The following is a 19,467-nucleotide window of genomic DNA, read 5'->3' as shown; positions in this document are numbered from 1 at the left end:
TCCACTGACGAATTCATTTATTCATAAATAGTGACCAGTGACAAATCGACCCAAGCATTAAAATAAATATGGTACTTGTGTAAAATTGCAGCTTTTTCACAACATCTTGACAATAAACTGTACATCATAATTAAACCAATATTCTTGGCGACATTCATATCCTCATTAGATATATATATATATATATATATATATATATATATATACAAAATCCACCCGGAATAATTGTTTGATGTGTAAATATTTACACAGATTTTGTTCTTGGTAATCGTCCTGTGGAAAAGGCTGTTAAAAAGTATCATATATCTTGATAAATGCACTGATACATACTTAAATACATTGTATCATGAACAAGTCAAATATAAGAAATATCTATAGGGATAAAAAAAAAGAAGAAAATGAGGGTAATTTTTGCATAATTGGCCTCACCTCTTACCTTTAAATTTCATTAAAAAAAAAAAAAGAAAGAAAAAGATGAAAAATTGTGTGCATTATGTGTTGTATCTGAGGATACTCAAACAGTAACTTAAAATTTGCTGATCAATCTGGGTCAACTAACGAACTCCGGATACCATTGTAAGAACATTTTGTGGGATAATTGATGAAAACTGCAATTTATAAACATATTTTCTTAAAACATTAGTGCATACCTTAATTCAGATATGCGAGGTCAAATCAAATGCATATGGGGGGAGGTAAACTCAATCATTGAACAGGCCAACAAAATTCCATCACACTCCAAATCACACAAATACACAGTACATGTATTTCTCTCCTGTACCTATATAACCAGGTGTGTTGCATCTTTATTTATTTTATCTTTACTAGTGCTCCAACTAGTTTTCACAGAAATTTTTATGGAGAGGAAAGTCCCAGCTTATATTGCTTTGAAAACAAAGAACTAAAATAAAAATTACTAGAATGACTCTTTACATTCTTGTTTTTCATGTTTTTAGCAGTGATGGCATCTGTCATTTCAACTAATCAATGAAAAGTGAAATTCCTTTTAGCTGCAGTATATTTCATGCCTGGCTGGACAACAGCAGCGCTCATATCACGCTGTTTGTAGCTTGTGTTGTATTCAGATGAAATGGACACGGTCCGTCTGTCCACTGAAAAGAAAAACAGTCATTTCAGAATTACGGAATAACTGTTAAGATTCATACAAACATTGTTCAACTGCATCACATTCACGAGGAAATGATCACAAATAGCAGAGACATCAAAGACGACAACATTGGAAATCTAAATATAAAATAACAACTGAAAGATCTGAAATTAAGCATATTCCAGTGGACACTTGATAACAGTTCAGGTCCTCTGTAAATTCTACATCTCAAGTCTGTACATTCTGACTTACGTGTATGAGTCCATGCTCAGGGAGCTGGGAGGACTGTAGGAGGTCCTTCAGTAGTGACTGGGTAAACGTGTTGTGCATTTTGTAACCTTCCTGTTCATTGGCTGTATCACCACACAGTCTATACAGATCTACAGAAAACAACCAATCAAACCTTACAAAAAGTAAAATGTTATCATGATACATACAGATCTACAGAAAACAAGCAGTTCATTACAAAACCTTACAAAAAGTAAAATGTTGTCATAATACATGTGCAGCAAAATTTTCAGGTCTTGTATTATTTTTTTATTGAAAAAAAATCCCTAAAAGACAAATCAGAGTTGCATATCATGGAGACTGTACAATGTTTATAAAAAATAACAATGCTATAATAAAACAATAATATGTTGTACGGTGTGACCGTTGAGACGAGCGAAGCCCATTAACATCTTGCAACACGACTTAAAGACATTTTGTCCACCTCTTCATTTAACGCAGGAAATATAACGCGGTGGATGTAAACAGTTACAAATTGTGACGTCAAATTAGCTGCAATGTTTTTTCTTCTTCTCTCAAACCAAGCAAAAACAAAACGTTTGAAGCTATGAGAAAGCTTGTCTGAAATTTAAAAACGTTTATGGTACTTTCTAAACAATCTAATTATTTTAATTACGGGATTGTCAATGAAGTATACCGCAGTGACGACATTTTCCCAGAAGCATTATGGGTAATAAACATCTTTTTTCAGCTGATGAAGAGCAAATCACGTGACTCATATATGTAATCATTGGAGCGAGCTCGTCGCGTCACTGTGCGACGCGAGCAGCTCGCTCGCTATAATACTTTTGTTGTATAAAACCACAATGCAATAATGCTTGTTTCTCTCCATATTAAATAAAATAATGCTATGATACTTTTGTTGTCTGAAAATATAAAAATGCTATAATACCTTTGCTGTATAAAGTCAAGGCTTGGAAAATAAAACTTTTTGTTGTATGAAGAGCCCTGTCATTTCTGTCATATTAAACCATCAATCATTTCCAAAATTCTCACCTGCAGCTCACACTTGTTACATTTCATCCCTACCGTTTAGGAGTAAATGTCACATGACCTCTAAACTCTGCTGTACTTGTGCCTGATGTCTGCGAGTAAATGTCACATGACCTCTAAACCCTGCTGTACTTGTGCCTGATGTTTAACCCGATTGTGTCGATGTTTATGAATAATGGGTGTATGACCTTTAACCCTTGCTAAATCTTACATTGATGAGTTGTGGGTGTATTTCCCCCATTGTAACTTTATACCTTTAAGGAGTGAAGAGGCCCACAGCTGAACATGGACATCAGAAATTTTTCCTGCTAACTGCATTGCTGGAGTAACCATGTTTAATGCTTCCTAAAATCAAACTACATCAAGTCAGATTTATGATATTTAATGTTTCTACAATCAAACTGTGTCAAGTGAGACTTATGATATCTAATGTTTCTACAATCAAACTGTGTCAAGTGAGACTTATGATATCTAATGTTTCTACAATCAAACTGTGTCAAGTCCGACTTATGATATCTAATGTTTCTACAATCAAACTGTGTCAAGTGAGACTTATGATATCTAATGTTTCTTAAATCAAACTGTGTCAAGTGAGACTTATGATATTTAATGTTTCTACAATCAAACTGTGTCAAGTGAGACTTATGATATCTAATGTTTCTACAATCAAACTGTGCCAAGTCCGACTTATGATATCTAATGTTTCTACAATCAAACTGTGTCAAGTCCGACTTATAACATGACTTGTCTGACTCAGTTTCGAATGTTAAAAATAAACATCTCTGAAAAATAAACATCAACATCCTTACTTGTAGAAAGCACATGAACTTTTTTCTCATGGTGAAATTTAGCTGCTGATCATGTGTACACAGCTGTGTACCATGTGATAATACAGATATACATGTCATTGTCATGACACAATACTCAGGTAACCATGGAAACACATCAACATATCTAGTACTTGGGGAGAGTGTTGATATTTCGAACAGTCAATGAAACAAGCATTAAATATTACATTTAGTTATTTGTTCTAAATTTAAACTGATTTATGAACTTGATACATGTATATTCACAAACTGGAAAACACCTAATTATTTGAGAATGTGTTACCCAGCTCTGATTGGTTGATAGAAATACATGACCTTCACCAACATTGCCTAGTTTTCTGGTAAAAGTTATCGATATAATTAAAAACTAGAGATTGTTTTTATGAAAAACAAATGTCTCCCCAGCTCCCCAAATTGGAAGTGCGCCAAATGAAACCTCCTCCCCTTAATGTACTGCATGGTATGGAGGAGAAACCAAGGGCAGGAACATGGACATTATGAACTCTAATAAGCCATATAGGAAGTGTTCACAAACTATTTTACATCCTCCACCCCTCAGATCCACTATAACTTTAAAGGATAACAATTGGATCCTCCTGTCTCTACAATATGCACATCTACAAATGGCATCGAAACAATGTACAAATTCTCAAGTCTATCAGATTAGCCATATAGGAGACGTGTTCACAAGCTATTCTAACATCCTTCACCCCTCTTAGATCCACTACATGTATAACTTTTAGGAAAATAATTGGATCCTCCCGTCTCGACAATATGCACATCTACAAATGGCAATGAAGCATTGTATAAAGTTTCAAGTCTATCGGATAAGCCATACAGGAGAGGTGTATACAAGATTTTGTGACAGACAGGCAGATGGACAGAAAGTACAAAAACAATATGTCTCACCCTGGAAGATGGGAGACATAATTATAAACAAAATAAACCCACTACAAAAAATAAAAAATCATCTAATGTGCAAAAATGAAAGCATAAAATGCCACATTGAACCACGAAATAAAAGGCAACAACCAAATTTCCTAACTGTCCGAAGTTATAACACCATGTGTCAGAAATAACAACACCATCATCCCAATTTACAACCTTCTACCTGACTTTAAGTGTTAATATGTGCCATAAATAGCAGGAAAAGATCCGATAAAACCCCGAAAACACAATCTAGAATGTTCGTTGAATCAACTGATATACAATATGCCTAGGTTCAGTGGTTTGATGATGAGCATTTCCGAAATACATCTCGCACTGTCCAAAATATCAATACTTTCCCCTAGTACAGGACTGAAATGTTCACTGTTTAGACACATTTTCATGCACATAAATAAGAAAGAAATAACTCACAGTATTATTTCCGAGGGATAAGAATATGTGACCCAGGAGAACTAGCGAGCATGAGGTAAGGCGATTCAAGTCTTCAGAGTTCGCCATTTTCAGAGTTTCTCTCAGGTATCGTCTGAAATAAAAGAGTAAACCAAACGGATGTCTGTGGATTCTGTATTCAAGTTAAAAATTAAATTTGCGGCCAAATAATAGGAATACTGTAGTTTCATCAATTTTTGTGGGATTCCGATTTCAGGAATTTGTCAAATTATAAAGATTCACTGATACATAATTTCAATAAACTGCATGTTTATGTAACCTTACTTGATGGTAGTCAATTCAAACCTCGTTGATTATTCTATTTATCTATATTTCCAATACTGCATTTGCAAGTCACTGTGTTATAATTTCAAGGAAAACTACTTTAAGTTTTTCACTTATGAGTAAGAATTGCACTTTGTAGATCATTTGTAGATCTTTTGGTTACTTGATTTCGTGATCTGGCACCAATGAAAAACTATGAAACTGTCCTATATTAAAAGATGAATTAATGTTTTTCTTATAAACAAAACTTGGTCCAGATTATCCCATCCATACTGTTCATTCATTCCAACACCAATTCCTCTTTTCAAAAAATACATTTTTCCAAAACCAAGTTGAGGCAAAATTGAAGTTGCCATCTTGAATTTTTTTTCAAAAGATTCTGCTAGTAAATTGCAAACGAGATATCCAATCAAATCCCAGCTTACTTGGCTTCATTGTAGCGAGCCTGGAAAAATGTCTGCAAGCCTCGTACATAAAAAGCGGATGCTTGTAAACTGTGTGGGCTGAAAATGAAAAACACAGACAGATATCTTAGTAAATGTTTCTTAATTTCCTCGTCTGAATAATCAGCATTCCTCCCCATTCAGATTTTGTCATATGTACATGTAAAATATCATGTGCATGTAGCAATTGTTTCATTTTTCACATTGCATGGGTTTTTAATTTCTGCATTAGGACAAAATTTGAGTGCTGACATTTTGAATAAAAATTTCCAATGAGGTTATTTGAATTGATCATACTTTATTTTGTTATATATAATCTATTTGCTAGAACTCGATAAATTCTTCGTTTTACAGTTCAACAAATCCAAGAGGCTTATATTTACCATGATTGACATTTCTCTGGATCGACTTTCTCCAATATGTTTGTGAATTCTGGGATGCGGTTTGTACGTAGATATACAATAGCCAAATTCAAATTAACGAACATCTCCAGCTCTGTACCCTGTGAGCTCTGTCAATAATAACAAAAATAACCATTTCACACCTACACAGACTTATCATCTACTATATTTACATGTAGTTATGTCAGCTGCTTTAATGCTTCAGACATCACCTTTGTTAGAATTGGTAAAAAAAACCTACATTTTCAAGAAAGTGGGATGATGTCAACTATACCTTTATTGCAGTTAGGAACTGTAACTCTGCTGCCTCCATACAATTCATTGACATTGCATATAGCCCCTGTCAAAAACATTCATAATTACAAGGAAATCTTCACTTCATAAATGGCTTCTCAAGAAAATTATTTCCCACTCTTAGGATTTTACAATTCCCATCCTGTCCTAGAAACATACATGCATGCAGTTCCTTGGTTTTAGGATTTGATTATTAGCACAGAAAGAAAAAGTCACATTTTTTAGCACATCAATTCAGTTACATGTACTTCCCGCATTTTCTGTCTGACCTCCCTCATGTATAAATGAACTGTACTTACCAATAGTGTGTGAATTTGTGCTCCATGAGTGGTGAAAAGACGTGGTTGTTGTTGACAAACTGAACAAGCTTGAAAAATCTGGAGGTAAATTATTTAAATACAGAAGAATGAAATCCACAGCTCAACATGTATAGGCTCCAATCTTGGTTGATTGCTTGGGACAAAATGTCTTTCAGATCATATAATTTGATTCACTATATGTCTACAAACTAGCATCAAACATAAGACTCCATTTTCAACACCTACCTCCTGGATGGCCAATGTTTTGTTGCCCATGATAAGACGACACATGATAATGTGTTCCAGCAACATTAACTGGAATGCTGACAGAAGAGGATGAGAATCCAACACTGTAAATAGCCAGGTATTACTGATTAAATAAGTACCTAGTCCAACACTGTAAATAGTCAGGTATTACTGATTAAATAAGTACCTAGTCCAACACTGTAAATAGCCAGGTATTACTGATTAAAATAAGTACCTAGTCCAACACTGTAAACAGTCAGGTATTAACGATCAAATAAGTACCAGTCCAACACTGTAAATAGTCAGGTATTACTGATTAAATAAGTACCTAGTCCAACACTGTAAACAGTCAGGTATTACTGATTAAAATAAGTACCTAGTCCAACACTATAAACAGTCAGGTATTACTGATTAAATAAGTACCAGTCCAACACTGTAAACAGTCAGATATTACTGATTAAATTAGTACCTAGTCCAACACTGTATACTCAGACATGATTCCTAAGAAAAGAAAAAAAAGCTGAAGGGGGGTCTGGGGGTCCTCCCCCAGCGGGGTGTCAAGGGGCAGCGCCCCTGATCTGGGGGTCTAGGGGGCCAAAGGCCCCTGGCCGAAAATGGCTATTTTAACATTTGAAAGCCCCTCAGGAATGACCTCCAAAGACCCATATTAAAGTTGTGAAGGTTTGACTACCTTCTCCAGCCATTCCCATACATTACGTAGGCCCTTATTGATAGTTTTTACATCGCCACCTCGCTGCACAACGTATGCATACATCGTTTTAAAATGAGATCAGTTACTTAAACAAACTGTTGATTGGAGAAACCGAATAGCGAGACGACGATTCAACCAATGAACAATCAGAAGACATATATAACTTGAGGAAGCATTTTGCAACAAGTAAAACCCACATCAATGACGGAAAATTCCGGAATACTAACAAAAGCGGATTTTAAAATTTAGAGCAGAAATGAGAAATCCGGAAAGCGGAATTCCGCTTTAAAGCGGAGAAAAATCATGTCTGTATATTACAAATAACATCTTTTTTTTTTAGATATAATATACAAGTATATTTCTTATTCTATTTTTGATATATCATTGATAAAAGTACTTCAAATTGCCAATTTCTGACTTTCAGTTTATTTGAAACATCTGCTTTAACTATTTCGGTGAATACTACAGATATCTGAACACAAACAGGTGAACCTGAATGTGCACATGTTGACGACCCTACATGTGAGCGTAATTAAAACTCTCTGTTGTGAGCAGAATGACTACTTGCAGTGTTATAGACGTACCAGCATTTTTTCCCTACCCACAGGTACTGGTACCCATTCAATTTGGAAAAATAGCACCAGAATCAATGTATTGGCAAATGAAAGCAACAAAAATATAAAGAACAAAAGACATCAGGAATCGTCGTAGGCTTGTTCTAGAATTGTTGTAGCTCTACAATACCCACACTGCCATGATCTGTACCTTCGATTTAATACCGGAAGTGAACATTTTAGTTAACTCATACATGTACAATGTTTCAGACTAAGTAAATTACGATGTCAGCGGTCTATTTTTCGGCAAGTGAATTGGGAATTTTCATTCTCAAAATTGGGAAAAATCAATGTTTTTTGGAATTGGGAATGTTACCATTTATCAGTACCAGTTACATGTATATAAGGAAAAAAATGCTGTTTACAGATCTTTGTGTTACTATAATACTATTCCACTTTAATATGAAGTAATGTTCTGTGATTTTCTTACCCATTTACTGATATCAACATACTTTTTAATTTTTCTATTTCCTTACCTAGCTTTACAGATATTAACTTACTTTTTAACTTTTCTATTTTACTGATATTAACTTACCTTTTAACTTCTATTTTACTGATATCAACTCACTTTTTAACTTCTATATTACTGATATTAACTTACTTTTGGACTTCTATCTTACTGATATTAAATTACTTTTTAACTTTCATTTTACCGATATTAACTTACTTTTTAACTTTTCTATTTGCATCAGAGCTTTGTCCGTGTACTTTTGAGCTTTGTCCATGTGCCCTGCTTGCATTGAATGCATGACTGTAACCTGTGATGAAACTTCATGTTACATGGTAGATCTCTTGTCAGAATTATAAAAATTTGTCTAAATATGCATGGTATGATCTTTTCTCATTATTTTTAATTATGTTCCTTACCAAATACACCAAAATGCACATATGTTCAATTGGCAGCCATTGAAACAGATCCAGTTCATTTGTTGGCACTGGTTCTGAAAAAGAAAATAAATTCTTTACATGAATTGACAGTTATTATATATATAGACTTCAAGATAATAAAAATAAGACCTCCAAGCATGGAAAATTAAACTGATAAATTAGACCTTAATCATACATGTTAACTTTCCCAGTCTTGCAGGGAGATTCACAATTTTGAATCCCAGATTTCAACAAGATGTGTTTGTGAAACACAAATACCCCCGATAATGGTCAATTCTGAAGATCACAAGGACAAATATCTTGGTACCAGTACAAAGATCTTGTCACAAGAAATGCTCATGTGCAAATGTCAAGGTCAAAAAGTTTTTTTATCCATGGAAAGGAATACTCAAGTGAAATACCAAAGCTCTAGCACTTACTGTTCAAAAGTTATTAGCATGGTTAAAATTTTTCCAAAAGTAGGTCAAACTTCAAGGTCACAGGGTCAAAATGTCCACCGTCGCAAAAAAAGTTGAAACACAAAAGTCCCATAACTCATGTACTAAAATTTGTTGAATCAAAATGACGGCGCAATATGATCAACTACATATGGTGACTAATAATCCTACAAAATTTGAACAAAATCCGTTGAGCCGTTTCGAAGAAGTTGCGTCCACAAAGTGTTTCTATAGTGTAGCATGTACAAATTCAACAAAGTTTCATAACTCCAGTAAAATTTATCAAATCAAAATGACAGCGCAATATGATCAACTACATATGGTGACTAACAAGCGGTTTCGGAGGAGTTGCGTCCACAAAGTGTTCCTATAGTGTAGCACGTACAAATTCAACAAAGTTCCATAACTCCTGTAAAAATTGTCGAATCAAAATGGCAGCGCAATATGATCAATATGATCAACTACACATGGTGACTAACTATCCTACAAAATATGAACAAATTCTGTTGAGTGGTTTCTGAGGAGTTGCATCTACAAAGTGAAGTGGGACGGACGCCGGTATTTCTATGTCCTCTTCCGCGTTGCGGTGGGGGACAAAAAGTTAATTTCAAATGATGAAATAGATTGTATCCATGCCCCTTTAAAGGATCTCTCAGCAGACTAAAGGAAATTTACAGAAATCTCCCAGAGAGGTACATCAAAACATGTCTACCTAAATACTGACAAAGATTTGATCTTGGCCTTTCAGTGCACTAAGCATGAAATCCCTATACTGTATACTCTAAACTTATGATCAGGGTTTGCAGACATTTACACTAAACATCCCAATCTTTGATCTCAGGGGCAATAAAAGTAAACACTTAAATGATGTATCTGTGTTTTAGAAGAGACCTACCTTCGTCAGTTCTGCGGTTTAAAAGAGACCTACATGTACCTTCATCAGTGTGAAGCTGGGATATCTGTGGTTTAGAAGAGACCTACCTATGTCAGTTCTGTGGTTTAGAAGAGACCTACCTGTATCGATGTGAAGCTGAGATATCTGTGTTTTAGAAGAGACCTTCCTTCGTCAGTTCTGCGGTTTAAAAGAGACCTACATGTACCTTCATCAGTGTGAAGCTGGGATATCTGTGGTTTAGAAGAGACCTACCTATGTCAGTTCTGTGGTTTAGAAGAGACCTACCTGTATCGATGTGAAGCTGAGATATCTGTGGTTTAGAAGAGACCTACCTTCGTCAGTTCTGCGGTTTAAAAGAGACCTACATGTACCTTCATCAGTGTGAAGCTGGGATATCTGTGGTTTAGAAGAGACCTACCTATGTCAGTTCCGTGGTTTAGAAGAGACCTACCTGTATCGATGTGAAGCTGAGATATCTGTGGTTTAGAAGAGACCTACCTTCGTCAGTTCTGCGGTTTAAAAGAGACCTACATGTACCTTCATCAGTGTGAAGCTGGAATATCTGTGGTTTAGAAGAGACCTACCTATGTCAGTTCTGTGGTTTAGAAGAGACCTACCTGTATCGATGTGAAGCTGAGATATCTGTGGTTTAGAAGAGACCTATCTTTGTCAGTTCTGTGGTTTAGAAGAGACCTACCTTGTCAGTTCTGTGGTTTAGAAGAGACCTACCTTCGTCAGTTCTGTGGTTTAGAAGAGACCTACCTTGTCAGTTCTGTGGTTTAGAAGAGACCTACCTTCGTCAGTTCTGTGGTTAAGAAGAGACCTACCTTCGTCAGTTCTGTGGTTTAGAAGAGACCTACCTTCGTCAGTGTGAAGCTGGGTGATGGTTTGTATGATTTGCTGGAGGTTTTTCAGAACTGGTTTAACAGTTTTGACCTACAACACAAATGGTCAGTAAGAGCTACTTTTGGTCACACCAAAACAAATATTTTTTTTACAAAAATTCATACAATTCACAAAATAAACATTCATAGAGAAGATGTGAAATGTGTCAACTGTAACTAAATTGTCTCCCTTTATGGACTGCATAACCATTATTCTCATATACCCAAGGCTGCTTTATGTAGAGAGAGGAGTGAAAGACAGAGGTCAGTCTCTGTCTAGATAATAACTGGCACATGAAATGTCAAGGCCCATCTTTTTTCTTTTTGTTTTTGAGATTTGCTTCATTCATCATATTGTTTCCTACATATTCTTAAAGGGATTAAAGTTACCCGCCCTTTGTAATAATTGCACTGACTGTCCTGGAAGACTACAATTATAAACACATCATCCACATCGCCTGACTTCCTATAGACAGTCTCTCTTAACAAAATTGGTTGAAATTGGATCATTCAAAATATTTAAAGTTAATGATAACAAGAACAAATAGCTGGACAGAGGTCAGACAAAATTCTGTTTGAAAACACACTCAAAACTTATGGCTCAGATGGGCAAACACTGATTTTACACACAGCGACAACAACACCCCCCCCCCAAAAAAAAAACCCCAACAACAACATTGAACCAGTGAGTATGACTTAAACAAACTTGTATCTCAAGTAAGGCCAAGTAAAATTAATTAGTAGATTATCATTCAAACTTCACAAAAAAATGGGACGGGTGGGAGGATTTTATTTTTTATTTTTCGCCATGGTATTCTTGACATCGAAAATGCCTTCTCTCATTGAGAAAAGGCTTTATAAATCATAATTACATGTGTATTTGGGTTTCTAAAAGGCAAAGTGAAACAAAGTACGTTTACGATACCGGACCAGACATAAAAATATCCGGAAATCGTAATTTTGAAAAATAAAAAAAATTGGGGTGGGGCGATTTTCGAGGGCAGGCGGGAATGATAATCTACTAATTAATTTTACTTGGCCTAATGTACAGATGCCAATAATCAGACAAAATGTCACCTCTATTTCTCCAGGAGAATATCCTCAAGATTTCTGTAATTAAAATCAGTCACTCTATGTCTTCTATTTTCAATGAGAAGATTTTACCCCCTATATATTCCTATGTGAATCTTAACATAAGCATTAAAAAACTGTGGCCCCAATCCACAGACCTGACGATTGAGCTATGGGTATGACATTGAGGTCTGAGGAAATGTTAGAAGTATTTCTCCCTCTTCTATATGAAACACAGTATCTAAGTGCATCATGGTCTTTGAAAAGAAATTTAATTCAACACTACATACTTGTTATTGTCCAGGGCCGTCAATCTCTTTGAATTGGGTCCGATAAACAGACCCTTCCCAATTGGGAAACTCCCCTCCCCCCCCCCCCCCCCCCCCCCCGAAATTCCCAATTTACTTATCTAGAAATTCCCAATATCACAAACTGTTACATTGTGTGTATAAAAAAAAGTTAAATCGTGTTAATTTCGTTTTTACTTATAACTTCTCGCGCATTTTTGACAAGTCCCGAAAAGTTGCGCGAGAGAGCTCTAGTCTCTTTATAGATTGGCAGCTAGGTGATCAATTGAAAAATAAAACCTAATTGAACTTACTCTGTTGTTTTTGTCTTTATCTTAGAACAATCATTTTATGTTTTAATAGTTTTTTAAAATCATTGTATGAAAGTAAAAATTTCCCAATTTGACCCAAAACGTCGATAATTTTCCCAATTTAATGGGACCCGGACCCTGTACCAAAAAGGACAGTGACAGCCCTGTTGTCATCATCATCTAGGATACTCTATTAGCAATTAATTAAATCATACTGATAATATAAAAGTTTTCTTCAGAGAAAGTTATTTCCTACACATCCCTTATAGAAAATCAAAAGACCTGCACAGTGGTCTTCATTTGAAACCAAATGCAAATACATACAACACACGAATGCTTGTATAGACCTGCACAGTGGTCTTCATTACAAATACATACAACACACGAATGCTTGTATATAAATTTGACAAAACATATAGCAACTACTCTGTTCAACAGAACTACACACACATACCGGGAAACCTTTAATTTGTATAAATCACTCCCGGCTGATTACCATAAAGCATCAATAAATGAACATCATAACTACAAGTATCTTTAAATATAACTTTGACAACTTTCTTTCTATATAATGCTGTAATTTGATGAGGATACTAACCTGTCCCGCCATGAGATAGTGTCTTTCTATATAATACTGTAAATTTGATGAAGATTCTAACCTGTCCCGCCATGAGATAGTGTCTTTCTATATAATACTGTAAATTTGATGAGGATTCTAACCTGTCCCACCATGAGATAGTGTCTTTCTATATAATGCTGTAATTTGATGAGGATACTAACCTGTCCCACCATGAGATAGTGTCTTTCTATATAATGCTGTAATTTGATGAGGATTCTAACCTGTCCCGCCATGAGATAGTGTCTTTCTATATAATGCTGTAATTTGATGAGGATTCTAACCTGACCCGCCATGAGATAGTGTCTTTCTATATAATGCTGTAATTTGATGAGGATACTAACCTGTCCCGCCATGAGATAGTGTCTTTCTATATAATGCTGTAATTTGATGAGGATTCTAACCTGTCCCGCCATGAGATAGTGTCTTTCTATATAATGCTGTAATTTGATGAGGATTCTAACCTGACCCGCCATGAGATAGTGTCTTTCTATATAATGCTGTAATTTGATGAGGATTCTAACCTGTCCCGCCATGAGATAGTGGCATACTTGTAGGACAAAGAAGAACACTTTAAGGGATTCCTTCTGTAGGGGCGTTCCACTGTAAACCTCAATAAACTGACCCGCGGCACTCAGGGTGTCGTGAACTTCCGTGGTTTTCTTGTCAATCAGTAGTAACTGTAGAAAGAGAAGACAACATAAGGCTAGTACATGGCAGGCATGTGTGTTTTTGTTACATAGAAATGTAACACAATCCCACTTTGGTCTGGACTTATGTTGCTCCCTACCATCACCATACAAAACTGACCGCAGTGTTTTTCATGCACAAGAATTACTACCTTATTCAGACAGTTTCCCCTCACAAAAATTGTCCACAATTTCCAAAGTCTTGCTGCTTTTGAAATACTTACCATACCCTTACTCAATATAAAGAGAAGTCTGGTGTACTCGGACTGTGCAGAGCCCGTGAAGTCTGCACCCATCTGGAGGTAGTGACAAGCAGAGGCATAATCTCTCTGAATGGCGTAGATTTGCTAGAAAATAACATAAATTTCAAATCAAACATATCTCTATTCGATAACAAAAATCTGCAGTAACTATAGTTAGGGATACCCTTTTTACTAAAAGTTTCAATTATACGTCCCTCTCCTCCAATTATACGTCCTTCTGCTCTGTGTATACCTCACACAGAATAAAAAAAAAAAAAAATGAAATTAATTTTGTTGTATAAAGTTTTAAGTTCCATTCGAAATTTTTTCCATCATGTAAAGACATCACCATTTGTAGATGAGGTGCCACAAATTTTGACTCGGCTGCCACGACAGGTGAAATGAAATACGATAAAAATAAAATACAATAAAAATAAAAACAGAAAGATATACATGTACACATGATCACATCATAGAAATATTGTATGTCAGATCAACACAGGAAGTAGAAATGTATGTCAGATCAACACAGGAAGTAGAAATATTGTATGTCAGATCAACACAGGAAGTAGAAATGTTGTACGTCAGATCAACACAGGAAGTAGAAATGTATGTCAGATCAACACAGGAAGTAAAAATGTAGTATGTCAGATCAACACAGGAAGTAGAAATGTTGTACGTCAGATCAACAAAGGCAGTAGTAATGTCATATTAATAAAACATACGAGCTAATCATTTTATTGATCGATACAACTAATCAAAATTTCCCCCCCCCAATAATTTGGATCCAATTTTGTACACTGAATATGGGAACATTGTTGAGTATTTCAGTAAGCTTTCTGTAACTGCACAAAGTATCCCAAATCAACAAAGTGGGCAAGTGCTGTTTATTGACTGTGGTACTTACAGCGAGCTGGAAGATGAGTCGGCAGTACATTGACTGTGGTACTTACAGCGAGCTGGAAGATGAATCGGCAGTACATTGACTGTGGTACTTACAGCGAGCTGGAAGATGAGTCGGCAGTGCCAGTAAGCTGACTGGTGGGACACCTCCACAGCCTTCTGTAAGACTGGTTTGGCCTCTTCATAGCGATACTGAAAGTTCAAAACTAGTACTAAAAATCAGTGTATACTTTCTGCTGATGGACATAACCCTCGGTAATGCATATCATGTAATTCCAAAAAAAAAAAAAAAAAAAAGAAAAAAAAAAGAAGAAAAACCAAATAAATAAAAAGAAATCAGTGATTCCGAAGGTCAGTCGGATATTGGCGTCCGGTAATTTTTGTTTTGGTCCGATAAATATCAGTTGTTGGCAGGACAAAGTGTCCAAGAATTTCTTTTTCAATGAAATACATGATTAGATAAATTTTCGATTTTTAGCAGCATGTCCCAAAATTTATTCTGTTCTTATAGTCATTGCACGTTTAACTCAAATATTTATCAAACTTGCAATCATCTTCAATTCCCCTGAGAGGGTGATAATACAATTGAGCAATATTCCGTGAAACTACAGATATCTTTGAAGCGTTTGAATTAGGTAATAACTAACACGTAAATAAAGCATTTAAACTATACTCTGATCAAGAAGTACTTGAACAACATGGGGTCGTTTAATTTAACAATTTGCATTTGAGTTACGCGAATTGCTCGAGTTTAAAAAAACACTGTGTATTTCAAAACACTGGTTGGAAAAGTTTACTCCACTGATGAATCTGAAGTGAAATGCTTGAGCTAATAATGTACGTCGCCGATGCCATTCTGGGCCAGAAAGTTCAAATTTACATGAAAGCTTCCTGACATTTTGTTTAAATCATGGCCCCCAGGGGTAGGGTAGGGCGACAATAGGGAATCAAAGGTTAACATGGGAATATATATAGGGAGCATCTTTAAAAATCTTCTTCACAAGAACCACTGGGCTAGAAAGTTCAAATTTACATGTAATTTTAAACTTCCTGATGTAGTGTAAATTCAAGTTTGTAAATACCATGGCCTCCAAGGGTAGGGTGGGGCCACAATAGGGAATTAATTTGCATATAAAATTTTGGTCTGGTAAAATGTGATTTGGTCCAGTAATATCTCAACCATTACTGGACCAAATGTCCAGTAAGTACCAGAAGACATTGGGAAGCACTGAAAAAAAATATGTCCAAACGAGAAAAAGACCTACACATTTGTATGTCATAGAAGCTTTTTCTGTTCTCTCTGAAAACCAATTTTACTTCTAACAACAGTACATCTTGACACAGTATACATCAATATCATGATCGATGAAAAATTTTCATGAATCATTTTACATTCAGCTTTTGCTTTGTGGCCATCAATACTAAGCTTTTAGGCGTGGCAGAGTAGTATATTTTGCAAATATGTGACTAAACAAATAAAATGTTTTACTACTTTATGAAAAAAAGAATGATCAGAAATAAATATATTTTTTCAACCAGAAAATGGAAAGTTCTCCTGAAAGATCACAAAGTGGTTTCAATCTACATTCAAACATTGAAGCTCCCCCACCCTTACACACTGATGATCCCAATAAATTACAACCATTAAACAAGATATACTAGCACAAAAGGAAACTTACATCTTTTTCATACACGGTGGCCAGTTCACTGGCCGATTCAAATTTCACCAGATCTGCCTCTTCCGATGGTGGCAACTTGATACCATTCAGGAAAACAATAAAATTATGACAAGACTGATAAGATTAATCACATCAATCAGTAAATTTTGTAATCCATCCAGCAGCCATGAGAAAAATAACAAGTTTTGATACCTTTATACAATATTGACACATTTTGTCTGCAGCTTAATTTCATTCTTCAAATTTTTAGATTTACACATTTACAATATCATTTCTTACTTATGTAACTTAATACTTAAAGGATACAGCAATAGAAATGGTCCACTGAAATAAAAATATAAATATATGTATAAATACTGGACACAATATCAATTCAGTTAATAAAGTTAAAGGATGCAGCGAATGGCAGTATACTCCTTAATGAATTTGTGATTGGTGTATAAAGGGTCCTTAAATCTAATGGAAGTTGAAGTTGATTAAATATGTAGCAGTTCACACCTGGAATTTGCATGTACTTTTTCGAAAAAAGTTGAAATTTACAGATAATTGAACATTTCAAATTCATTAGAAATAAAATCATAACACTATAATTTGTGTTCAATACAAAAAAAATAAATAAATAAAAATTTGAAACTAACTACATACAGTACTTGTTTCTTTCAGGCTTACTGTAGTAACATTAAGTATAATAAATCAATAATACATGTTTTTGAAGGTAACACCCTCCAAAAAATATTTGTAAAACATACATGTACAGTATTCTCTTTAGAGGAGTCGAGAGGCATAGCCTTCATTGACTTCTCTTTGCAAGCATTAATGTTTTGATTCTGGAAAACGTGTAAATGCCGGAGTCGGTGACGATTTATGCTTCGACTCAGATGTGCCTGGATTTATGCAATAGACAAGTTGTTTTCAAACATCTAACAGCAATGCACAAAACCGTCACAAGGAAATCAACACTTACTTGCTTTTAATCCATTTTCAACATGCCCCTGTCTCGGGTTTAAATCTCAACTCTGATTAAGTCAGCCTGCTTTTCTCTTAACTGGTCCCCTATTGTGACAGCTCCCAAGACCAGTTAACGTAAACCCGGGACAAGGGCATGTTGAAAATGGATTAAAAGCAAGTAAGTGTTGATTTCCTTGTGACAGTTTTGAGCATTACTGTTAAATGTTTGAAAACAACTTGTCTATTGCGTAAATCCAGGCACATCCGAGTCGAAACGTCGCTCGAAACATAAACCGTCACAGACTCCGGCATTTACACGTTTTCCAGAATCAAAATATGAATGCTTGCGAAGAGAAGTCGATGAAGGCTATGCCTCTTGACTTCTCTGAAGAGAATAACATGTACAGGTGCCCTTTCCCCAAACATATTTCTTTTAACAGTAACTGTAAAGTACAGTTATCGATGTTTTAACGCAAACAAATACTGAATCCCTGACTTAAGCTTTCGTGTCAAACTCACTGCTTGCTCCAGATGTCGAGTGGCCAGCTCTTTGTTTTTTGTATGCGCTAGTAAAATGTTCCCTAATTGAAGATGTGTTCGCGATACGCTGAGAGGAGGTGGGTTTATGCTAAATATCGATTGAAGACAGTGGATACAGAGTCTTATATTAGGTGGATTTGACACTCTGAAATTCTCTGCTAAACCTAATAGCGAAATATACAATGCATCATTTTTACTAGATCCACTCATGGCAGCCATCTTGTTTTCTTCTCCAAGTTAACTCGCGATCTGTTCCGTTCGATTCCTACAGAAAAATTTAACTTGGCAATATATCATCATCATCATATCATTAAAAGGTAAATTTCTGCGAATTAAAAGATTTGTTTTCAATTTTTCTTATCGATAGTCTTACTAATTGGGGTTTTTACATCGAATATGTCATGATACGATTTACTGATAGTGGTGACGTCAGATGGCGGGAGCAGCAGGTGCCCTCCTGGAACGAAAGCTGAATAGGCTTATTTTTGAAAAGTGAAGAAAAAATCTATAACTCGTTATAACGAGACGAATTAAATTATAATTATCTCGTTATAACGAGATACTAATTCGTTATAACGAGATAGTTAACTCGAATAACGAGTTACGATAGTTTTTTTTTACTCTTTCGAAAATGAGCCTAGCCAGCTTTCGGAAATATTGGATCATTACATCGTATTTGAAAGATTAATTGGTATGCACAGGAAGCACATATATGAAACTCAAACAAGACTGGAGTTATGAGAATTATTTATCAATAGTCAGAAATTTAGATTATAGAAGATCATTATGTAAATTAAAAATTTCTTCTCGCAGGTTAAAAACCGAATTTGATTTGATAGTTCGGGAGATTTCGATGTCGTGCGTTGTTGTCTAGTTGAATTGAATTAAACGAAACAAGCTTATCTTTTAATAAAGATTAGAATGCTAGCACCACATCTATTATATACTGTGCAAGTCGAGGCTATAAAAATATGTAGATTAATAATAAAATTTCTGTCTACCCAGGCCAAGTCAGACGTCTGGAAATAACTCCAAAAGTAATAAACATTTATTAAAAGCATGTAAATACCAATATTATATCGATCATTGATCGATAAAGTTCTTCCGGTGTTGACCGATTATCGAATATGAATTTTATTTCGATTATTCAACACTTCTCATAACCTTTGAAAGGAAAATAATTTCATATG

The 19,467-nt window shown here is 35.3% G+C and overlaps 1 protein-coding gene and 1 long non-coding RNA gene across 2 annotated transcripts; both read right to left on the bottom strand.

The window, feature by feature from the left end:
* LOC125651697 (MAU2 chromatid cohesion factor homolog) lies at positions 1–18,521 on the bottom strand. Its single transcript, XM_048880406.2, has 18 exons — positions 18,257–18,521; positions 17,096–17,113; positions 16,790–16,864; positions 15,207–15,302; positions 14,190–14,312; positions 13,801–13,956; positions 10,968–11,043; positions 8,755–8,828; positions 8,555–8,645; positions 6,562–6,665; positions 6,316–6,393; positions 5,997–6,062; positions 5,705–5,832; positions 5,304–5,381; positions 4,576–4,687; positions 2,644–2,734; positions 1,361–1,488; positions 1–1,112 (listed from the first exon to the last, which is right to left on the bottom strand). The coding sequence occupies exons 1-18, from the start codon at positions 18,494–18,496 to the stop codon at positions 1,050–1,052; spliced, it is 1,797 nt and encodes a 598-aa protein (XP_048736363.1). The 5' UTR covers positions 18,497–18,521; the 3' UTR covers positions 1–1,049.
* On the bottom strand, positions 12,541–13,243 carry LOC130055126 (uncharacterized). The gene is made up of 2 exons (XR_008803381.1): positions 13,008–13,243; positions 12,541–12,942 (listed from the first exon to the last, which is right to left on the bottom strand). It is a non-coding gene; the product is annotated as an uncharacterized LOC130055126 (long non-coding RNA).
* Positions 18,522–19,467: the final 946 nt, after the last annotated feature.

This window comes from Ostrea edulis, chromosome 5, assembly GCF_947568905.1.
Source record: "Ostrea edulis chromosome 5, xbOstEdul1.1, whole genome shotgun sequence".
Classification (NCBI taxonomy): Eukaryota; Metazoa; Mollusca; class Bivalvia; order Ostreida; family Ostreidae; genus Ostrea; species Ostrea edulis.
Note: the sequence above shows the minus strand (reverse complement) of the source record. Positions and strands in the feature narration are given on the sequence as shown.

Coding starts and splice junctions, on each gene's coding strand:
- LOC125651697 (XM_048880406.2), bottom strand. CDS start 18,496: ATGGCTGCCATGAGTGGATCTAGTAAAAATGATGCATTGTATATTTCG. Junction 6,666..8,554: donor GCAAATAGAAAAGTTAAAAA/GTAAGTTAATAT, acceptor GGCTATTTACAG/TGTTGGATTCTCATCCTCTT. Junction 1,113..1,360: donor CTGAGCATGGACTCATACAC/GTAAGTCAGAAT, acceptor TTTTCTTTTCAG/TGGACAGACGGACCGTGTCC.